The following is a 21358-nucleotide window of genomic DNA, read 5'->3' as shown; positions in this document are numbered from 1 at the left end:
TTAACACTAATTATATATAATTATGTTATAAGTAATTTATAACTATAACTTTTTTTTTTACAATTGTAACTTTATATATTTAATAAGGCATTGTTATTTTACACCCTAATTTTAAATTATATTTAAGTCTAAGGGAACCTAACTATAATTTTTAAATTTAATAAAACTTATTTATAAATAAGTTTGTTTTATAGTAGCAATACATAATTTTCCCAATTGAAAAAACTATTACAAAGGGTGTAAAAGCGGAAGACATTGAACTACATGGAAGACAAGATTAAAGATAAGAGAGAGTTGATGAATTAGCTGAAATTTAATATAAAGTTTAAAAGAGAAAACTTAGACTTTAGTCTATTTTTAATCATAAATTTTAAAATAATTTACAATTTTTAATTCTATTTAATTTAATCTTGTTTTTACTAATTATTTGAGGATGGCCAAGAAATAATGTTTGGACTGGGACTACAAAAAGAGATAGGATAAAAATTCTATTTTATATTTATATTTCATAACATTATTCATGACATCGTAGAATGAGTAATGCTATTTTATTCTTCTTTTATACGTATAACTGTGTAAGATAAGACATTAGTGTTTTTCTGTCAACAAGTTATTAGTGTATTTTAGCATACTGAGGATAGGATTGATGATTCTATGCCAGGAAGCTTTGTATTTTAATTTTTAACTGGTTTTTTTTTTTTTTTTTTTGGGTTTCAAACGAAACTTTATGGAAAAAGGGCAAAACGGTGCGTTGGTGACTGTACTCAGGTTTTGCACTTTGCAGAGCAGCGTCGTGCCGTCTTGACTAGCCTCCGAGTTGGAACCCAAGGGTTTAAATCATCATCCATCAACCATCACCTCCCGCGCTGCTAACTCTCAGGGTTTATTGGCCGCGATTTCCCGCACGCTTCTCGACGACGCCTCCATGGACGTAGAAATGGAGACTTCGCCGAGCTACTTCGATCCTCAGGACCTCACCATCAGGGATCAGTTTCGCAGATACAGGCAAGATTTCATTGCTCAAGTTTCTGGTTTCCCTTGTTCGCATTTTTTATTTCGTGCTCTTCTAAGCTCTCATCTTCGAAGGGATTATTCCGCAATGTTAAGTGATTCCGTCATTGTTAGTATTAGGTGGATGTGTGACATTTGAGCTCCGATATATTTTGATTGCGAAGAAGCATACTGGTCATGCTCACGTGTTTTATTTTTTATTTTTTTAAGGGAGGATCTTGAGTGTTGTATATTGATGGTTGGTGGTGTGACGAGGATGCTTATTGAATTATCACTGCCAGTAGTGGTGGTTGAAGAACTCAGTGGGATGATAGAGTTTGGGGGTGGAGGGATGATGAACTCACTTAATGACTTCTCATGAGACGAAGCTCTGAAATTCCTGTGCATGTGATGCGGTGACTGCCTTTAACCTAATTGTGACGGTGGGGTGGAGTCCTGAATATTGCAAGAAGGTGGAATATGGTTTCCACCTATTTGAATTCAGAGAAGCGATACTTTGGACTTTGTGCTTATAGCAGTGGTGTTTTCATTGAGAGGTTGATGTTACAGAGAAGACTACCCACATAGGGTTATAATCAACCTCCCATCGAGTGAAGTGCCTTGAAATGGAGCCATTGGGGATGTTGTCTCTCAAAGGGGGTGCATTGTTATTAGTCCCACATTGAGGAGCCTTATAAGTGATGCTTGGTTTATAAGTCTATGGGGTTATGAGCATAAAGTCAAAGGGAGAACCTAATCCCAAAAACTAGCTTGTTGAGAGGAAAAACCTCATAAACTTTTAAGCCACATTTCTCTTGTGAGGCTTCTTGATATGACACTCATGACATCATAATATTAACTGCAGAAATTTTTTTTTTACAAGCATTTTGTAATTTTTTCTAATCCCTTCTCTAATGCAACTGATGCAGGAAAAGGCACTCAACTTCCAGCACTTCAACCCCACCAGCAAACTCAGCTTCAAAATCATTTGAAGCTGGCCTTTTATATGATGGCCAAAACATCCATAGTCCCACTAATGCAGCACTTCTTCTTGAAAATATTAAACAAGAGGCTAAAAGTTTTGATGCTGGTTATCCAGAAGTTTCACCTGCAAAGACACATTTTTCTTCCAGAAGGAGTTTGTCTGCTGATACTCATGCAGGTCCTGATGTGGATTTGGGTTTTGACTCTATACGCCACTCGTTGAAGGCCTGTAAGCAAGAGGGTGACTCATTGGGGGATGGTGCTGAAACGATATTTACTTTATTTGCATCTCTGCTCGATTCATCTCTTCAAGGTGCTGTGAGTGTATCTTCTAATACAACGCTTCTGTGTCTTTGTTCTATTCATGTTTGGTTTGTTATAATGAAATGCTTTGAAGCTTGAAATTTGACATTGTATAAGTGTACATTACACTTTCTTGAAGCTTCTGGAAAATAATGTTAGAATCATTTGGGAAAAAGAAACATGATTGTCCTTGCTAATAATAGGGTGATTTGCTTGGTTTCGCTTTTGTGTTCATGTCCTGAGTTTTAGACTTCTTTAATTATATATTTAGGGGTCTTTATTGTACAGGTGCAATCATAGATGTCTTTTTGCTCTTCTTTCTGTTGTGTTTAGCAAGATAGCATATTGTCCCTCATTGTACTTTCCCTCTGTCTTTGGTAATAAAATATTTTGTTGTAGGAAAAAAGTGAAATAGCCGTTTCTGTAATTTCATGATCATATTAGTTGTTCATGCCACGGTGATGGTGGAGGGAGTTCTAGACCTCTTGGACTCTTGGTGTAAGATCACGTGCTTGTGTGTGTTTCACATTTACCAAAAGAAATAAGATTGGTTTTGCTTTAGTTTCATGGTGTATATTTTTACAGATTGATGTCTTTTCCTTATTTGATAAGTGTAAGATCATGTGCTTGTGTGCATCTATTTCTCATTTACCTAAACAAAGATGTTTTACTTTACTTTCTTGATGAATATTTTTACAGGATTGATGTCTTTCCCTGATCTGATACTAAAATTTGAGAAGGCATGTAGAAGTGTTTCTGAGTCTATCAGGTATGTCCACAACTATTCAGCACGTGTCAAACAAAATTTTTATGATGCAAGCATTTATACATATGAGTTTTAAGTAATTTTAAGTCATACTCCCTTCTGACTTTTTTATAAGAAACAAATAACTAAATCACACGGACCACTAAATACAGTTAAGATCAATAAATATCTGAGATTTATTTTTCCCCCAAAAAATGATTATATTGGTTGTTTGACACGGTGGCTGTGCATTTAGTAAATGAGGTTAGTTGTTTCTTAGATCTAGGCCCCCCCCCCCCCAAAAAAAAAACACTCTCAAATGGTTCTTATAAAGAGGTCCAGAGGGAGTATTAAATTTATCCTATGATTTCCATGTGGTTCATTCTTGAAATTTCTGGTGTTTTAATAGTTCAGAGACAGACAATAATCTTGAAGTATGAAGTTTTTTGAAGCTAAATACCTATGCATACACGCGCGCGCGCGCGTGTGTTGGAAGAGGGGTGTGGTTCTGAATAGGGGACTTGTTAGGGTTATTTGGAGCCTTTGCTGTATATTTACGGTCTTGCAAGAAGAAAATTGTTTAATATTTTGGGAAGCAGTGTATTTTTGGGCAGTTCTCTTCTATCTCTTGACAGATTCTTTTGTTGTTTAAGAGTAAAGGCAACTAGACCTAGCCTTATATATATTTTGGAACTACAATCAGAAGTGGAGGAAGTATTGTTTATCCGTTTAGTAACTACTCTGTTAGTGATATGCTTGTGCCTTCTGTAGGTATGGTTTGAATATAAGGCATCGAGTTATCGAGGATAAATTAATGAGGCAGAAAGCTCAGCTTCTGCTTGACGAGGCTGCAACCTGGTCTCTTCTGTGGTACCTCTATGGGAAAGGAAATATATCTCTATCCTTACATCTCTGTACTCCTGAAAAGAAATTATGTATCTGGCCCAGAATCTGTCATGGTGTAATTTTTTTTTGGTATTTTATTTCTTAGATTTCATATAACCTGTTGGGCAAAACTCTTTTTGGCTTTTGAGAAGAAGTTAAGATCCAAACAGAGTAGGATCTCAAGTTTTAAGTCTTAACCTTTTCTATTTTCATACCTCCAAGTTTCTTTTTTCTGCTCTTTTTAAGATGAATTGATTAAGTGAAAATAGGAATTTGTTCCTTCCAATTAACTGTTTCATGATGTATTCTATTTTTTAAGGAATTTCCTGATTTTATAGTAGAAACTTATCCAGGAAAAAAGGCACTTCCTTTAATTACCCTGTAATATTATGGAAGCCTCAATACCTTTGTTATGTAATGAACTGTGTTTGATGTCACATAATTTAACTTGGAAATTGCCATAAGTCAGGTTTATATTAAAGTTACATCTGGAGTAAATCACCTCCTCCATATTCATGCCCAAAAATATTTGAACTGAGCTAGGTCCGCAGCACACCTCCTGTTTTTCATGCCATCATTCTGTGAAATATGGACGCTTAACAGAAGAGCCATGCTTGTGTCTGATAAATATTGAAGATTCATATGAAATGCCATGTGAAACTATGAGTTATGGCACTTTAAATTTAAAATGGGCACTTTAAATTTTTCTCTGTTATTGTATTTTTGTCAGTGTGTGTGCTTTCTAGCTGCCATTGTTCTCTTTTGGTTTGTAATGCTTGCTGTCTTTACTTCTTGAGCGTTGATCTGATGGTTCTTGTTCTTTTGCAGTGACTGAAGAACTACCTAAAGAGTTAATAATGGTAGAGTGTGTGATAATATTTTAGTTGATTAAAGAAACTACCTTATTCTCATAGCTTTCCATTCCAACTTATTCAGATGGATTGACTTATTCCAGGTGCCAGGAACCTCTCATTTAGTGGCTTGTGAGTTTGTTGCAGAGGACCATACTGCACAGTTATGCCTCCGTATAGTTCAGTGGCTTGAAGATTTAGCTTCTAAGGCACTTGACTTGGAAGCCAAGGTGGTCTACTATATATCTATTTATTTATTTTTCCATGGAATGATGGAAAATTGACCTGTTCATGAGGAGTATACTATACATGAAAAGCAAACTTTGTTAGACAATGGCCTGGGACCTACATGTATTAAAAATGATCCCCTTAAAGACTATATAATAATATATGATCAAGTTTTAACAGTTTTGCAAACAAAATTCTCGAGATCAGACAGGGTTTTGGGTGTTGAATTTTGAGTATCTTGAGGATGTTTTGGGTTTGGTGATTTGGTCCTTTGCAGCATTTCTTGTCAATTACATGCTTTTTCCTTGTTAATCACATAACAAATGATAAACTTTTAAGATGAGGTCAATTATTAGTCATGCTTGAAAGAATTAACGCTAATATTTCATAAAAACATGTGGAGACCAAATAAGGCATCACCCCTGGTCTGTGCTTGGTACATTATGTAATATGAGAACCACAATTGCCTTATGTAATTTTAATACGTTGATCTGTTGCTTTTAAGTTGTAATATCGGGGGAACTGCCTTTGGACCTTCATATTATAGGACCTATTGCTGACTCTGTTTAAGGGAATTGGGAAATGTATTAAAAAAGGAAGTAAAAGTGGGTATGTGTTTTGCTTGAAGTGTTTGCCTCCATTGTACAATCATTTTTAATTACATCAGCTTACCTGTTTTCATATTCTTGCCCTAGGAAATAATTATTTTGTTTGATGTTTATAACGCAACATTAACTGCAGATTTGTGGATCTCATGTTGGTACTTACCTCCCAAATTCTGGAGTTTGGCATCACACTCAACGTTACCTAAAGAAAGGAACATCTGACATGAACATTGTTCGTCACTTGGATTTTGATGCCCCAACTCGCGAAAATGCAAATCTTTTAATTGAGGACAAGGTGTTTTCTGTTAACCAATTTACAATTCTTTTATGGCCTATCTTTGACGTGTCATCTCTTGGTTATATCAGTGATCTATAATAACAACAACAACAACAAGCCTTTATCCCACTAGGTGGGGTCGGCTACATGGATTGCAAGACGCCATTGTGCTCTATCATTTATTAACCTTTTAGAAATATTATTAATTAAGAGATCACGTTCAACAACTTCCAAGAGTGTTCTCTTAGGCCTTCCTCTACCTCTCTTAATCGGACTCAAAGTTATATGTTCCACTCTTCTCACTGGTGCCTCCCTTGGTCTTCTTTGTACATGCCCAAACCATCTCAACCGATTTTCTACCATTTTTTCCTCAATAGGTGCCACCCTCACTTTTTCACGTATATGCTCATTTCGAATTTTATCTTTACGTGTATGTCCGCACATCCATCGTAACATTCTCATCTCTGCTACTCCAACTTTATGCTCTTGCTGTCCCGTTAGAGCCCAGCATTCACTACTATATAACATTGCCGGTCTGATAGCAGTGCGATAAAACTTTTCTTTAAGTTTATTAGGTACCTTACGGTCACAAATAACTCCTTTAGCTTTTCTCCAATTAAACCATCCAGCTTGAATTCTATGTGAAATATCTCCACTGATTTCGCCATCATTTTGAATAATGGCTCCCAAATATCTAAACTTTTCCACTTGAGGTATAATTTGATCTCCCAATTTCACTTTCAAATTATTTTCGAATAGTCCTTTACCAAATTTACAATATAAATATTCCGTCTTAATTCTACTCAGACGAAAACCTTTCGACTCCAATGTCCTCCTCCATAACTCAAGTTTGCAATTAACCTCTTCTCTTGTCTCTGCTATAAGAACTATATCATCCGCGAAGAGCATACATTTCGGGATTTCCTCTTGAATATGTTTCGTCAAAACATTTAAAATCAAGTTGAACAAATAAGGACTCAGAGATGATCCCTGATGTAGTCCAATCTTTATAGGAAAATCCTTTGTTTGACCACTAGGCGTTCTTATACTAGTTTTTACCCCCTCATACATATCTTGTATGGCTTTAATATAAGCAATCCGTACTCCCTTTTTTTCCAACGCTTTCCAAAGCACTTCTCTTGGTATACGATCATAAGCTTTTTCCAAATCAATAAAAACCATGTGTAGATCTTTATCTTTACAACGATACTTTTCCATTAAACCCCTTAGTAGATAAATCGCCTCTGTAGTTGATCTACCTGGCATAAAACCAAATTGATTCTCAGAAATACTTGTCTCCAATCTCAACCTGTGCTCAATTACTTTCTCCCACAATTTCATTGTGTGGCTCATGAGTTTAATCCCTCTATAGTTAGTACAATTCTGAATATCTCCTTTATTTTTATAAATAGGAATTAATGTACTTCTCCTCCACTCATCAGGCATTTTCTTGGACCGTAAAATCACATTAAATAACTTAGTTAACCATCTCACCCCTTCTTCACCTAAACATTTCCACGCTTCGATAGATATACAATCAGGTCCGTTAGCTCTACCATTTGCCATTTTCTTAAGAGCTTCCTTTACCTCCTTATCATGTATTTTTCGATAGAATGACAAATTTTGTTCTCCTTCACCAGTTACTAAATCCTCCAAGTTACTAGATGAATCCTCTCCATCATTGAAAAGTTTAGAAAAATAAGTCTCCCATCTATTTTTAATTTCATCATCTGTAACTAAAATTCTTCCCTCTTCATCCTTAATACACCTTACCTGTTCTAGATCTCTTGATTTTCTTTCCTTACTCTTGGCAATCTTATAAATATTTTGCTCTCCTTCCTTCGTCTCAAGGTTCTTATAAAATTCTTCAAAAGCTTTGGAACGAGCTTCACCCACAGCTCTCTTAGTTTCCTTCTTAGCCATACGGTACCTCTCTCAATTTTCCTCATTGTTACACAAATGTATGGCTTTAAAACAGTTCTTCTTATACTTGATTTTGTCCTGTACACTATTATTCCACCACCAAGACTCCTTATCTCTCGGACCAGAACCTTTCGATTCTCCCAAAACTACTTTTGCAACCTCCCGTATCTTTTTAGCCATATCCTCCCATATGATGTTAGCACTTCCCTGAGAATCCCAAATTCCTTTATCCAAAAGATTTCGCTTGAAAATATCTTGCTTCTCACCTTTTAATTGCCACCACCTAATCCTTGGTGTTACTACTTGTCGACGTTTTTGGATTTTACTCATAATACACACATCAAGGACTAGGACCCTATGTTGTGTCATTACAGCATCTCCAGGGATCACCTTACAATTTTTACAAAGTTTTCTATCTGTGTTCCTAACCAAAAGAAAATCAATCTGCGACCTTGAGGCTCCACTTTTGTAAGTGATGAGATGCTCATCTCTCTTCTTGAAACAAGTGTTGTCAATCTTAAAATCATACGCCAATGAGAAATCAAGAAGAGTTTGCCCTTCATTGTTTAGCTCTCCAAAACCAAAACCACCATGCACCCTCGCATACTGACTAGCTTCCCTCCCGACATGCCCATTAAAGTCTCCTCCAATAAAAATCTTTTCACTCTGTGGTATGTGTCGAATCAACCCCTCCAGATCCTCCCAAAATAATTCCTTAAGACTGGCTTCTGTCCCGACTTGCGGCGCATAAGCGCTAACAATATTAACAGTCTCACATCCAATTATCATTTTTAAAGAAATAATTCTGTCTCCAATTCTGCTAACTTCTACAACGTTCTTCTTCCACTCCTTATCTATAATGATGCCTACTCCATTGCATGCACTTACTTTTCCTGTTTACCAAAGTTTGAAACCTTGAATATCCTTAGCTCCTTCTCCACGCCATTTTCTTGTGCATTCATCTTTGAAATAATCCAAGTTTTATTTTGCATAATCATAATCAGGGTGGGGAACAGTGCACTCCAATGTTACAAAATTGTATTTTAAAAATTTGGTCGTGCAAGTACGCTCACATGAATGGCTTTATAATAATCTCTCTCTTTCTACGAAGCATGGACACAGATATTTTGACATTACAAAATTCGAGTGTCCATGTGTAAATTGGAGTTTCATGTTGGGTCTAACATAAGTGTCTAACAATGGTAACATGCATTCAAACTTCTTTTTTTTTTTATATTCATTGGGGACATATTGTACTTTTAGAAAATTGCCTGTATCAGCTGTGTAGATGACTCAAAGCTAGCTTGTTCTAGGTTTGCATTGTATCTATAGTTGTCATGTGAAAGGCTCCTGTTTTAGTGGGTGAACTGTGCACGTTCAACATGTTGGTCTAGATCAGCACATGTCCTATTCTATAAATCTTATTTCTAGTTTTTATTCCATCTGATAATGGATAAAGTCCTCCGTTTTGGTTAATATTGGGAAATTAGTGTCTTGGAGATATTTATCAAAATCACTCCAATGCATTTTCCTAATATTTTAAGGGTCGAGAATGATGTAGTCAATTGATATTGAAAAGGGCAGGTGAGATGTGCATGCACGTGGCTGTATATGCTCTACATCTTAAAATTGTTTATTTCTGTGTAGAAACAAGACGAATCTCTTTTAGAAGATGTGTGGACTCTTTTAAGGGCTGGAAGACTTGAAGAGGCATGTGAGCTTTGCCGGTCTGCTGGACAGGTGAACTTAACTTTAAACATGATTAGTCTGTGGACTACAGAAGCCTATGCTTTCCACTACTTATCAGCTTGTCTTAATACTTTTGCAGTCCTGGAGGGCTGCTAGTCTATGCCCTTTTGGAGGTTTGCAGCAATTTCCTTCAGTTGATGCTCTAGTGAAGAATGGTAAAAATAGAACTCTGCAAGCCATTGAACTGGAAACTGGGATTGGTCATCAATGGCATCTTTGGAAATGGGCATCATATTGTGCATCAGAGGTAGGATTGTGTGTTTAACTTTGTCTTTGATTCTCTTAATGTTAGTATATTAATGTTCGTCTTGTTACCATATTCATGGGCAAATTTCACAGTATTTTTATTTTTTTTATTTTTTGTAAAAGAAAATTGAATGTGTTATACCCCAGAAGTTGTTCTGAATATTTTATATATTTCTGAGTGGCTTCTTCCTCTGCAAGGTTTTTTTGGTTAAATTGTTTTTATGCTAGCAGTTCCTTCTATGAAGCTGTAGTGCTTCCCTCCACTTTTCCCTCCTATTTTTTGGTTTCCCTCTCTTTTGAGATTTGTGGATTTTTGACAAGTGGATGAGGTTGTTTCTGTTTATTTTGGCTTTTCATAACCTTTCCTGAAATTAAAAAAAAAAAAATTCATCTCATATTTCTTTTCACAGAAAATAGCGGAGCTTGGTGGGAAATATGAAGCAGCAGTATATGCAGTCCAATGTAGCAATCTAAAGCGGATGCTTCCCCTTTGCACAGATTGGGAGGTCTGAATCTTTTCCTTCATTTACATAAACTTTTTATTTGTTATTGCGAAACTCTTGACAGTTCCTTCTGGATGCACGCATACTTGACACTATTTTGAAGCACTTTTTGTTTATATTCAACTGCATATGTTAAACAAAATCATGTGTGCAAAAACACTTACCAATGCTTTTCTGCATGTAGAATTTTAGTATTCTGTTGAAGAGGTTCTTGGGCAACTACCTAGCTAGGTGCCGTCCCGCATTGTTCAGTTTGGACATATAAGAAATATTTGCAATAGAAGACTGATCTGTTAGGATAATTCTGGGTGATGAAAATATTGAAAGAGATAGAGGAAAAAGAGAGAAGAACAGGAAGGTTGGGGAAGGGTTAGAGAAGCGAGAGATGAGACAGAGAAGAATTAGAAATGTGAGAGAGAAGGAGAGATTGAGAGGAAAGGAATACTAGGAATTTGCATAATACTTGTGTGATTATTCAGAGAGCCTTACAATTCAAATGTTTCATTATTTATAGGCTTCACGCTGACACTCCCCCAACAGCTAAATCCTAACAACTGTCATTTAAATCTAAGCTAACTAATATTTTACAAAACTATAGCAAGGACCATTTTTTGCAGCAACATTTCTATCAAAGATTATCATAATAAATTAGAGTTACTACTTGTTCATATTAGTGTCTATTGACGATGAGCCATGAAAGAAGTCCCACATCTAAAAGTTGTAAGAAAAATAAAGAATATATGAGCTTGTGGCAAGCCTAGGCAAGTAGCTTTAGCAATTTTGGCGAAATGGACCAGTCTAAGCACAAAACCATATGGATGCCAAATAGATGGTGGTGATGGACTTGGCTTCACTTCAGGACAATACAAAATTCACATGGTATCAAAGGTTGAATTGATCCCATAATGATCCTGATTGGGATGGGGTTAAAACACCAACAACTAGAGTGACAGCACCATCGCAGCTGCTGTCGCAGAAGGTTACATAGCTTCTGTTCCGATTACTTCACATCATTTGAATGGTGACACTTATCTCTAGCATTCATCAAGTGTTCTATACATCTGAGCCAGAGTGAAGGCTGGATGTCTCACTGGTATTGTGGTTGAACTTGATCCTAGAAACACCAAATATGCAGTATGGGAGGCAGAGAGCAGCATGATCTAGTTGTGGCTTGTCAATTCAATGACTTCTGAGATAGTAGCCTACCTTAGTTCTCTGACAACATTGTCTAGAAATTGCACATTATCTCTTGTCAATTTTTCATCTTTTGGGGCTTCGCCAATGCTGTAGCTGTGGAGATGATCATAAACTAGGTTTTCAATGTTGGTTATCATTGTTCTGAGCATGATTTTGAATTAATACAAGTAGAACAACTGGAATCCTGTAGAGAAAACCTTGAATCACAAGCATTGGTAGGTTGAAGAAAGTAGGCCTAATTTAGAGCCTACCTTGTCAGGAAATGTTCAGATTTATTTTGTGAATCCTGCTAAATTCCTGCTGTTTTTGATGCCTTTATTTTATGGTACCAGGCCTTTCCCTGCCCTTAATGCTGACACTTAGCTACTAGTTTCTGAATGGGTGCACTGTGCAAGAATTGTAGAGCTGGAGCAATTTTGCTTAGTTTTACTGCCTAATATACTTGAAGGACTTAATTTTGTAATGCTAAAGTTTTTGTTAAACTACTATATATATCTTATCTTTCTGTGAGGGCTTTTTAGCTGGTTTCTCAATTTAGCCTGCTATGTATAACATCAAAATCAAATATTGAATTTAATGTGCTGCATAGAGCTGTTAATCTTCTATCATTTAAACAGTATTGTGTATTATTCTTTGGAAACTTTTATGTATACAGTATTCTAAATGATATTGAATTTGCATTGCGAGAACCTCTTGGTAATAACAATCTGATGTTCTTTTCTGCCAGTTGCATGCTTCTTACCTTTTCCTCTCTCCAACTGACATTTATGGGAGTTGATCAATGGGTTCTATTATAGTTTTTGCACATTGAGTAAAAGGAAGGAGAGCCATTGACTCATTGATCATTTTTCTGTCCAATAATCAAAGTTATATGGTGTTAATTATTGATATGGCTGAATTTGTTAAAGAGGTGAATATTTGGAGGAGAATTATGGATCTTACCCCTCCACACCTTGGCTTGGCTGATATGGATTTTGGTTCATACAAAATAGCTAAGTGTTTGGTTTAGTGACAGCAGGCTCAAAGGAGAGCAGTTAAGGGCCTGCTTGTTTCAGCTTAATCGTTAAGTGATTTTTAGTTGTTGTTATTGATTTTATAATAAGTGATTTACTGAGTATAGATTTTATTAAAAAACAATTGTTTTATGTTTGGTTATAATTATAAAGTGATTTGTTATTTAGTAACTTTGAGATTTTGTGATATCTTTATGGATCTCTGTTCATAAAAAATGATTTATTATTCAGTTATTTTTAAATTTTATTATCTTTGTATTTTTATGACATTCTTTATAATATACTGCATTTGATTATTTTTATAAATTGCTCAAAGTAGTTTTTCAAAATAATCAAAAATATGTTTTGTTTTTAGCTTCTGATTATTTTTAAAAGTTAAAAAAACACAACAAAATTTCCTAAAAGCAATTTTCCTTTTCAAAAAATCAGTGATTTTTCAATGGAAAAAAGCTTTAACAAATAGCCCTGAATTAGCCTTTTTGAAGTTTTTGATTGCATAGTAGGAACGGAAACTTACTGGTCATAGTCTGTTTTGCACGTACACATGGTCAATTAAATTAGCTACTGATCCCTGCCTCTTTGAATCACTTCCACTATTGTTGATTTGATTTTTTTGTTTAAACTCAACTTTCGCAGTCAGCATGTTGGGCAATGGCAAAGTCTTGGCTAGATGTACAGGTGGACTTGGAAGTCACACGTTCACAGGCAGGGGGAGAAGATCAACTAAAAACTTTTGTAGATATACTTGAGGGAAGTCCTGGACATGCTGATAGCTCCCTTGAGTCTGCAGATGCACCTGAAAATTGGCCATTTCAAGTTTTAAATCAGCAACCACGGCAAATTTCTTCTCTTCTTCAGAAGCTTCATTCAGGGTAGCTGCTGAAATCTTATCACATTTCTGTAATCTTTCATGCATACGTACATGTATACATATATACATATATTTAATTGTTTTCTCCATCTGTTTAGGGAATTAGTCCATGAAACGGTTACTCGACAATGCAAGGAGCAACAACGACAAATTGAGGTATCTTCATAGAGTTTAAGACTATAGGCAGTCCTCCCTTAGATTTTTGGAATCTTTTTTTGTCTGACATGTACACTGAGCTCCATGCTCTTAGCATATAGCTTTCCTATTGTATGGCTTAATGTCTGAAATGTAGATCTGTTTTGGGTGATTGGTATGTTGGAGGCTGTATTTGATCATTAGTGGGTCTCATAACTCCTACCTTATGAAATTAGAGGACAAAGTCTGGACTGCTGGATCTTGCTAAAGAAGACATTATGTTGATTGTTGAGAAAGAAGAATGATACCAAAAAATGAAAAAAGGGATTAACTAATATACTTCTGTCCTCCAGATTTGTGTTTTTTATTTACTGATCTATTGAACTGTACATTGTTTGACAGATGATTTTAATGGTAGGGGACATACCACGTCTGCTGGACCTGATGTGGTCATGGATAGCACCTTCAGATGATGATCAGAGTGGATATAGGTAAATTTTGTTACATTCCTTTCCCTAAAAAAGTTTTATTTTTCTATCGATAAAACTGGTTAGAATTGTTTTAATGATCTAGAAAATAGTATATTTTTTCTATAATGAATTTGAATTTCTCCTCAAATAGGATATAGTGCCCTGCACCATTCAAAAATGCACCTTGCAGTAAACTTAGATTTATTATTTTGTAGTTATTATTAGATGTTGAATTTTGTTTGGTCCTGAAGGAAGTAAAACCTGGTCCGTCACCACTATCAATTCAACATTCATAATGGGCTTGTCTACACATGGTTTACTTTCTTAAATCTTGTGCTTTTTGCAAAAATGACTTGGTGTGATGGAGGTGTGAATGGGAACGGTTGATCAAAATCCTTTATTATTTCCTGCAGGCCTCACGCAGATCCTCAAATGATTCGATTTGGTGCACATCTAGTGCTTGTGCTTAGACATTTACTTGCTGATGAAATGAAGGATGCCTTCAGAGACAAAATTCTAACTGTTGGTGATCTTATTCTGAACATGTAAGAGTTTTTTGTCAAGTTCTTTGTTGTCTTAGCATATAGGCTTCGAGTGAATGTGATTAATACAATATTTTCCTATGGAAAGTGGAGTGAAACAACTTGTTCAAAGCGTGAGATGACTTCTACTTTAGTCTTTCATCATAGTCTTTACTTGCTGATCAAACTTGTGATATTTGAACATTGCACACCTATTTCCTGATTGAAAAAGGGGATTATCTAAAATTATGGTCAATTTAAGTAATGCACGCCACCTCCCTTGTTCACAATGCCTACCCTATTTTGAGTATCTGTTGTAGCTAGGATTTTGAAATGGTATTATGATGTGTAATTCATAAAAGAAATATTAAAGATTAGTTAGTATTTAGATAGTTGGGTGGTTAGGTTTTGTTAGAATACGAGCGTAAGGCAGGGCCTATATAAACAGTCCTATATGACTCAGGTTATGCTTAATGTGAAAAACCCAGAAATATATTCAATTCTCTCTCTACCCCTGTTTCATTTTTCCCTCTTCTCTCGTCACTCATCTTTCTTTCCTATTTCTCCTCTTTTTGGTTCTGTTTCTCTCTTCTTCTCTCTTCATCTCCTTCTACTATTTCATATTACTTTTTCAATGTCATTTTATGTTATATATACACATATTTATGTTGCTTTGTTTCTTTTCTTCTATTTTCAGGTGGATTTACCTATTAGGTAGTTTTACAATGTATTGTTGGAAATGACATTTAACACGTGATTATTCTTCGGCCTTAATTCTTCAGTTGTTTCCTTATTTTACTTTGAGGCTTTGATGCCTTTATTTGTTTCCTTATGTTTGTCAGCTAATGGGCCATGGTTCTACGGAATTTCATTGGCAGTTTCTTCTCTAGAATAACTCCTTTGCCCCCCTTCTTTTTTGGGTGGGATAATGAGAATCAAATGCTGTTTTTCCTCAATTGGCTTCCTGCGTTTTGTCTATGTTCATGTTTTTTGCCTTTTCAAGGGTGATTGACTGAAGCTTCTTGTTTCTCCATTGTCCTATAAATTTCAACCTATTGCAATCTAAAGAAAATAAGAAATTTTTAGAGTGATGTTCTTCATAGCATTAGAGCCAGAAGGCCTGAATGACAAAATACTGGTAGGTTAGTGTGAGAAAACCGTATGTCTATGGGTTAGCATGAGAAAATCAAGGCCTCTCGCAATAGGTGGGATGAGTATGCCCAAAACCAAGTCCCTTGATATGAAGAGGTATGGCGATGAAATAAAAATCATGAAGGCATCATAGCTAGGAGAAATGAAGATGACAAACGGGCAGAAGCCACAATGATAAAAAAGTGACAAGGAAGAAATTTTCTCTGACAGCCTCCAAATCCCAAGAGAGAAGATTGGTAAGGCGAGGTCCAAGCTGTTCTCAGCTTGAGGGGAGTGTTGGAAATCACATTTAACATGTGATGTATTTAGCTTTGATGTCTTTATCTGTTTCTGCAGTTTAATGTTTTGATGCCTTTATTTATTTCCTTATGTTTGCTGGTCATTGGATCATGATTCTTGGGCATTTAGTGGTTAGTTTCTTCATAAGAACCTCATGGATTTTGCTGATTAGTAGGCTGAAGTTGAAATTGAATGCTACTTTTCATTAAATAACTACCTAAGTCAGGAGTCTTTGTTTTTGTTTTTGTTTTCTTTCAGAGGAGTGGTCAAACCCTCTATGACCTACATTCTCTTATAAATTGCAACCATTTGGTTCAAGATAAATTGAGAAATTTTAGGGTGAAATTCTTATATAAATATCATTTTCTTATTTTATTAGAAACACCTATTTTTATTAACATTCTGGTATAAACATGAACGACTGTTGGAACGTTTTTTTTTGGATCCAGTGTCTATCTATTATCTAAAATGTGAGCAATGCCATGCTGGCTTCTAATGTTGTTTTCTTATAATAATCATTGAAGATGGCCTATCTTTATTTAGAAGATTGCCTAAGCTTTCCTTCTTATTGTATGACTTCCTAGTCTTCAGTTAGATGATTTATACTTTGTAGCATATGATAGAATCCGAATAATTCTCTGGTGAATGAAAATTTGCTTCACTCTATATTAATTGCTTCAGTAAATTTCAGGTATGCTATGTTTCTGTTTTCAAAGCAACATGAGGAGTTGGTTGGTATATATGCTTCTCAGCTTGCACGTCACCGATGTGTTGACCTTTTTGTACATATGATGGAACTAAGACTGAACAGCAGGTCTCCTGAATTCTCCCTTTATGTCTATTTTCCTCTTTATATTTTGCAATAATCCCGTTGTTGCATGGAAGGACATCCTAAATAGGATGCATCCAGCATTTCATGCTTGCACTATGTTGAGAGCATCGACACTAACTAAATTTGAAGATAATAAATAACACCTATGGTGCTTTCATTCGCAGTGTACATGTCAAGTACAAGATATTCCTTTCTGCTATGGAGTATTTACCATTTTCTACTGTGGATGATTCTAAGGGTAGTTTTGAGGATATTATTGAGAGGTATTAACTTGTGTTTTATTTAGAATTGATCGAATAGAAATGATCTGTAAAATATTCATATTCATATGTTTTTAATAACTCCATTATAATTTACTGGATACAGAATTTTGTTGAGATCCCGAGAGGTCAAAGGTGGAAAATATGATAAGCTATCGGATGTGGCTGAACAGCACAGGTTGCAGAGTCTTCAAAAGGCTAAGGTCATCCAGTGGCTTTGCTTTACACCTCCATCTACAATCACTAATGTTAAAGATGTTAGTGAAAAGCTTCTTATCCGAGCATTAGTACATAGGTAGGCGATACATTGCATTACTTCCTTATCTTATAGTATTTTCTTTTGAACAGTGTGCTAGTGATGAAACTTTGAGGCCCATTGACATGCTTCCCTCCCCAACACTACTTTTATTGTATAAATATTTCTCACTTCTTATCAGTCTTAAGAATGCTTATTCATATTCTCTCTGTCTCTTTTTCCTAAACATTAATATTTGTAGTTCCTAGGTTCTTACAACCCTATCTGACCAGTCCCTCTTGGGAACTGTTGGCGCACATACAGTCTTTATGCCTTTGCATTTAAGCTATGGCAGTTTTTTTCCTTTATTACTCCTGAATTTTAATTTTGTTTCCTGTAATTTCTTTTTCCTTGTAGCAATATACTCTTCAGGGAGTTTGCTTTGATTTCTATGTGGAGAGTTCCAGCAATGCCAATCGGTGCCCATACAGTACTTAGTTTTCTCGCTGAACCCTTGAAACAGCATTCAGAAACTCTTGATGAGGATTACAATGTTTCTGAGGATCTGAGAGAGTTCCAAGACTGGGTATCATTGAATTACTCTTAGTTTGGTTGTTTTAGCTTAATCACATTATTCCAGGTGGACAACTGCATAACATATGCATATTATGCATTTAACTAGAGCGAGTATTACTCCTGCGATGCAACCTATCGCAATTGGCTCAAAAATGAATTGGAGAATGCAGAAGTTCCTGTACCTGAACTCTCACTGGAGGAAAAGGAAAGGGCCATATCAACTGCTAAGGAAACATTGAATGCATCTCTTTCATTGCTAGAAAGTTAGTTTGTTGGACCATCTCTTTATGGAAAAACCATCTTTGAGAAACACGTCAGAATATTCTAATGTTTATTCGTGAATTTTTTGTTGCCCTTTTGAGTTGAGTTAGGACGTTGACGTTTTAATTATTGTTACATAAGTCATGCACCTTCTCTATGTAGGAAAAGAAATACCTTGGTTGGTATCCATTGCCGATCATATCTATGAATCTGCTGAACCTGTTTATCTTCAACTTCATGCAACTGCAATGCTCTGCCTGCCGTCTGGAGAGTGTTTGTGTCCAGATGCCACTGTATGTACTACGTTAATGAGTGCCCTCTACGCTTCAGCAGGGCAGGAGGTTGTCTTGAGTCGACAACTAATGGTATGTTCAGTCTTAATTGGATGATTATTTTGCAAATAAGCTATAATGTGTATCATATACATAATAATGTTTCGAAGCTTTGCTATCTTTTGTTACTGCTAGTGATTTCACAATATCTGTCAGCCTTTGGATTTAGAAGCTTGAACCTGTCATTTTGAGTTACCAATCAAATTGTTAGGGAAAACTCAATGTTTGTCAACACTCTAAACAAATAATTACAAAGGAAGTTGCTGCCCTGTGTTTGGATCCAATTATTCGTTATCAGACTTAAGTCCCATATTGCAAGTATGGGATTCTAATGTGAGATTGAAATGAACCTTTGCTCTTTGATCCATGAGCTAGGTCTTAGGGTATGGTTCTCCCAGAGGTTCCTTTCAATTAGTATGCAAGCTTTCCATTGCAAGCTGCCTGTGTGCAGCGTTGCTGGTGATGCTGCTGTTGTAGTGTTAGCTGGGGGCAAGTAAGAGTGTAAAAGGCTTGCTTTTAGAGTTGGAAAACTCAATTTTTGGTCCAGTGAATGAGATTTGTTTTCAGAGAGATTGGAGGCTATATTATTTTGATGATTCTTGTGTTTATTGTTTGGCTAAGATATACAAGTTTAACCCTTTTGTAAATTTATAAATTTAACCCTTTTGTAAATTTATTTAAAACAAGGCTTGCTTTGAATAGGTTTTACAAAGCATTTTCTCTTTTAATTTTTGCAGAGACCTGTTGTAGCTCACCAATGGTTTGTAGTTGATCGCAAGCATATTTGCTAGTGATAATAATTTTGTCACGTACACCGTTTCCATCTCACCATTTGTTTGATTTGTTATTCCCTTACATATCATAATAGTGTGGTGCTTGGCCTGCACATCGTCTGCAGGTGAACGTCTCAATATCATCAAGGGACAATTATTGCATTGAGGTTGTTCTTCGTTGCTTAGCAGTGGCTGGAGATGGACTTGGGTCTCATGAACTTAATGATGGTGGTATTCTTGGCGCCATTATGGCTGCTGGTTTCAAAGGTGATAATATAGTTGATGTATAGTTGAACTACTTGGTAGACAAGAGGTGCTTTCTTTTAGAGTTGAAAGTAATGAATTTTGATGAAATTCATTTCTGACCTGGAGATACTATGCGAGATCTGTATGGCAAATGAGTAGAAGACCTACTAAAGGAAATGATTTTCTGTTGCAGGTGAGCTTCCTCGGTTCCAAGCCGGAGTTACAATGGAGATATCTCGATTGGATGCTTGGTATTCTGACAAAGATGGCTCTCTGGAGTGCCCAGCAATATACATTGTGAAAGGCCTATGTCGTAGGTGCTGTATTCCAGAAGTCATTCTTCGTTGCTTGCAAGTAAGTCCAAGTTTGGCATTGACCTTTATTCATCCCTCAACTATGGTTTGTGTGTTGACCAGTCCAAGTGTCATGTGGTCGATGCTTGCTGTCTTTTCCACATTTTCAGGTTTGTGTTTCTCTTGCTGGAGTAGGAGTCCTGGCAGATTGCCATGATAAGTTGATTGAACTTGTCGGCAGTTCAGAAACTGGTTTCCTTCACTTGTTCAGTCAGCAACAATTGCAGGTATGTTAGTAATAGCTTGTACTCTAAGTGCAAATTTGTCATTTGTTTTACACCTTTCTCGTTCATCTACAAATAAATTTCTGTTGTCATTTTTTTTTGGCCCCCTTCTGGTTCATCTACAAATAAATTCTCAGTTCGAGCTTTTATTGCAAATATTTAATTTCTAACTTTCGCGCAGGAGCTTTTATTGTTTGAGAGGGAATACACAATCTGCAAAATGGAACTCGCACAGCAATGATTATTGCCCATTGTGCAGAACTTGATCTAGGAAGGGGGAAGCCTTCTGGATAATGATTGATTTCATCCTTGCACTACTTTTTCTGCTTCTCTCTCATTCACCTACCTTGTACATAATGTTGTCTTATTTAAAATACATGTTAATCGGAATTTGAATGCCCGCGGCTTGCCCGAAGTATTACCATCTACTATTGGTAACCAAAGCGTTGGGCCCTTTTGTTAAAATATAGCCTATTAATAGCATATACTACACTTGAAATACGTAGGTTATGTGGAATGCACATGAAGATTGCAATCAGACACGTGCCATGTCACACCCTGAATTTTTAAAGTGTGACTGGTTGAAATGTAAAAAAACTCATATTTTATAAGCCAAACTCATATAATGTTTAATGTTTTAATTACTCAATCTTAACATATAATCGGAACTTGTATTGAACAAATACTATTGGTAACAAAATATTCAAGTTTGTTGTAGAAATTTTAAGAGTTTTCTTTATAAGTTAGACCACTTAAAATCTTTACAATCTTTCAAAAAAATTCAAGCAACGTTTGAAGTTTTACTCTGATATAGTATATATATACATCTAATCCAGAACATTTTAAATAAGGATTTTGTTTATAGGATTTGTGGAGTAACTCTAGAGCAAAAATAAAATATTTAAATATTTACATTAATTCACAATGTGAATGGAGCAATAAAAATACTTCTCGTCTTGAGTCCTATGAGGTTTACTAAAGAGTAGGTTGATTTCAACTATTTAAATACCAAAAATTCTTTTAATAAATAAATCCCTAAATAATATTAATAAATAAAAATGACAATTGTAAGCATATATAATACCAAATAAGAGATTGATTTAATATCAATGGTATTAAAAAATAACCATACAATTTATCATTGGTAATTGAGTAACAAAATAAAAAAGGAAAATGGAAATCGTAATCATCAAGTTAGGAATATATTCTTTATATAAAATAAATCATAAAAATACAGTTCTTAAAAACAATAATATAATTTGAAAGATTTCTTTTTGTTAGGATTTGAACAGAACAAACAACAGGAGTAGGCATACAGTTCACAAAGGTAAGTAACATT

At 35.6% G+C, this 21358-nt stretch overlaps 1 protein-coding gene across 1 annotated transcript; it reads left to right on the top strand.

Annotated features, from left to right (window-relative positions):
• Positions 1 to 797: 797 nt before the first annotated feature.
• On the top strand, positions 798 to 20524 carry LOC129290687 (nuclear pore complex protein NUP107). The gene is made up of 24 exons (XM_054927558.1): positions 798 to 1005; positions 1920 to 2287; positions 2977 to 3046; positions 3794 to 3909; positions 4736 to 4767; positions 4863 to 4988; positions 5728 to 5886; positions 9439 to 9531; positions 9620 to 9787; positions 10197 to 10292; positions 13136 to 13371; positions 13469 to 13526; positions 13908 to 13996; positions 14389 to 14520; positions 16619 to 16741; positions 16924 to 17022; positions 17126 to 17314; positions 17672 to 17840; positions 17937 to 18093; positions 18254 to 18456; positions 19322 to 19463; positions 19636 to 19796; positions 19906 to 20022; positions 20201 to 20524. Exons 1-24 carry the CDS (start codon positions 926 to 928, stop codon positions 20258 to 20260), a joined length of 3243 nt encoding a protein of 1080 aa, XP_054783533.1. The 5' UTR covers positions 798 to 925; the 3' UTR covers positions 20261 to 20524.
• The last annotated feature ends 834 nt before the right edge of the window (positions 20525 to 21358 follow it).

The sequence above is a fragment of the Prosopis cineraria genome, unplaced genomic scaffold, assembly GCF_029017545.1.
Source record: "Prosopis cineraria cultivar Desert tree isolate PC_DT_omini unplaced genomic scaffold, ASM2901754v1 PC13, whole genome shotgun sequence".
Classification (NCBI taxonomy): domain Eukaryota; kingdom Viridiplantae; phylum Streptophyta; class Magnoliopsida; order Fabales; family Fabaceae; genus Prosopis; species Prosopis cineraria.
This window is presented reverse-complemented; position numbering and strand designations above follow the sequence as displayed.